Source organism: Nanorana parkeri, unplaced genomic scaffold (genome assembly GCF_000935625.1).
Source record: "Nanorana parkeri isolate BGI_ZX_2015 unplaced genomic scaffold, ASM93562v1 scaffold164, whole genome shotgun sequence".
Lineage (NCBI taxonomy): Eukaryota > Metazoa > Chordata > Amphibia > Anura > Dicroglossidae > Nanorana > Nanorana parkeri.
This window is the reverse complement of record NW_017306432.1, coordinates 1,969,045-1,970,967: the sequence shown is the minus strand read 5'-3', so window position 1 is coordinate 1,970,967 and position 1,923 is coordinate 1,969,045. Positions and strand designations below refer to the sequence as shown.

Here is a 1,923-nt window from a genome sequence, read left to right as displayed (position 1 = left end):
AGTGGTCCCCTGTGCACAGCATCTTCATCACAGTGGACACCCGAGCACAGCATCTTCCGCACAGTGGTACTCTGAGCACAGCATCTTCCACACAGTGGTACCCTGTGCACAGCATCTTCCACACAGTGGTACACTGAGCACAGCATCTTCCACACAGTGGTACCCTGAGCACAGCATCTTCCACACAGTGGTCCCCTAAGTACAGCATCTTCCACACAGTGGAAGTCTGAGCACAGCATCTTCCACACAGTGGTACCCTGAGCACATCATCTTCCACACAGTGGTACCCTTAGCACAGCATCTTCCACACAGTGGTACCCTGAGCACAGCATCTTCCACACAGTGGTACCCTGGGCACAGCATCTTCCACACAGTGGAACTCTGAACACAGGATCTTCCATACAGTGGTACCCTGAGCACAGCATCTTCCACACAGTGGTACCCTGAGCACAGCATCTTCCACACAGTGGTACCCTGAGCACAGCATCTTACACACAGTGGTACCCTGTGCACAGCATCTTCCACACAGTGGTACACTAAGCATATAATTTTCCACACAGTGGTACCCTGAGCACAGCATCTTCCACACAGTGGTTCCCTGAGCACAGCTTCTTCCACACAGTGGTACACTAAGCATATAATTTTCCACACAGTGGTACTCTGAGCACAACAACTTCCACACAGTGGTCCCCTGAGAACAACATCTTCCATACAGTGGTCCCCGGAGCACAGCATCTTCCACACAGTGGTACCCTGAGCATCCTTCCCACAGTGGTACCCTGAGCATCTTCCACTCGGTGGTACCCTGAACATCCTCCACTCAGTGGTAACCTGAGCATCCTGCACTCAGTGGTACCCTGAGCATTCTTCACACAGTGGTGACCCGAGCATCCGCCACTTGGTGGTAACTTGGACATCCTCCACTCAGTGGTAACCTGAGCATCCTGCACTCAGTGGTACCCTAAGCATCTTTCACACAGTGGTACCCTGAGCATCCTGCACTTGGTGGTAGCCTGAGCATCCTGCACTTGGTGGTACCCTGAACATCCTCCACACGGTTGTACCCTGAGCATCCTGCACTTGGTGGTACCCTGAGCATCCTTCACACAGTGGTACCCTGATCATATTTCACACAGTGGTACCTTGAGCATCCTCCACACAGTGGTACCCTGAGCATCCTTCACACAGTGGTAACCTGAACATCCTTCACACAGTGGTACCCTGAGCATCCTTCACACATTGGTAGCCTGAGCATCTTTCACACAGTGGTACACTGAGCATCTTCCACTCGGTGGTACACTAAGCATCTTTCACACGGTGGTACCCTGAGCATCTTGCACTTGGTTGTACCCTGAGCATCCTTCACACAGTGCAAATCCTAAGGCATGTTTCACACAGTGGTACCCTAAGCATCCTCCACTCGGTGGTCCCCTGAGCATCCCCCACTCGGTGGTACCCTGAGCATCCTCCACTCGGTGGTACCCTGAGCATCCTCGGTGTTGTGGCTGTGGGGGGGTCAGGTATCACTGCAGACTGAGCGGCTCCTCCTCCCTGCCTCTGACAGCCCCCGGGAAGAATCATTCAGTAGAGGAGGCAGCAGGAAGCGGCTGTCCTCTCCATCTCTCCCATCCAGAGCCGTGCAGCCCGTCTCCATCCTCCTCATCCCCGGCTGATCTTCCGCCATGAATTTCCTCCGGCGCCGGCTGTCGGACAGCAGCTTCATCGCCAACCTTCCCAATGGCTACATGACCGACCTGCAGCGACCCGAACCCCCCCAGCCACCCCCACCCACCGGACCGGACCGGAGACATAGCGGACAGTCAGCGGGGGGATTCTTCTCCTCCATCACCAACGTGGTGAAACAGACGGCGGCCTCGGCTGGACTGGGAGGGCAGAGGGCGGGGGCCCCCGGGAGCAGGTGCC

General features: G+C 55.6%; 1 protein-coding gene across 1 annotated transcript in view; it reads left to right on the top strand.

Moving 5' to 3' along the window:
• The first annotated feature begins 1,515 nt into the window (after nucleotides 1-1,515).
• Nucleotides 1,516-1,923, top strand: part of SYN2 (synapsin II) — a 279,216-nt gene continuing 278,808 nt past the window's right edge. Inside the window, exon 1 of the mRNA XM_018554553.1 lies at nucleotides 1,516-1,918. Coding sequence (XP_018410055.1) covers nucleotides 1,683-1,918 — 236 coding nt within the window. The 5' untranslated portion in view covers nucleotides 1,516-1,682. The remainder of the gene's footprint in view (nucleotides 1,919-1,923) is intronic.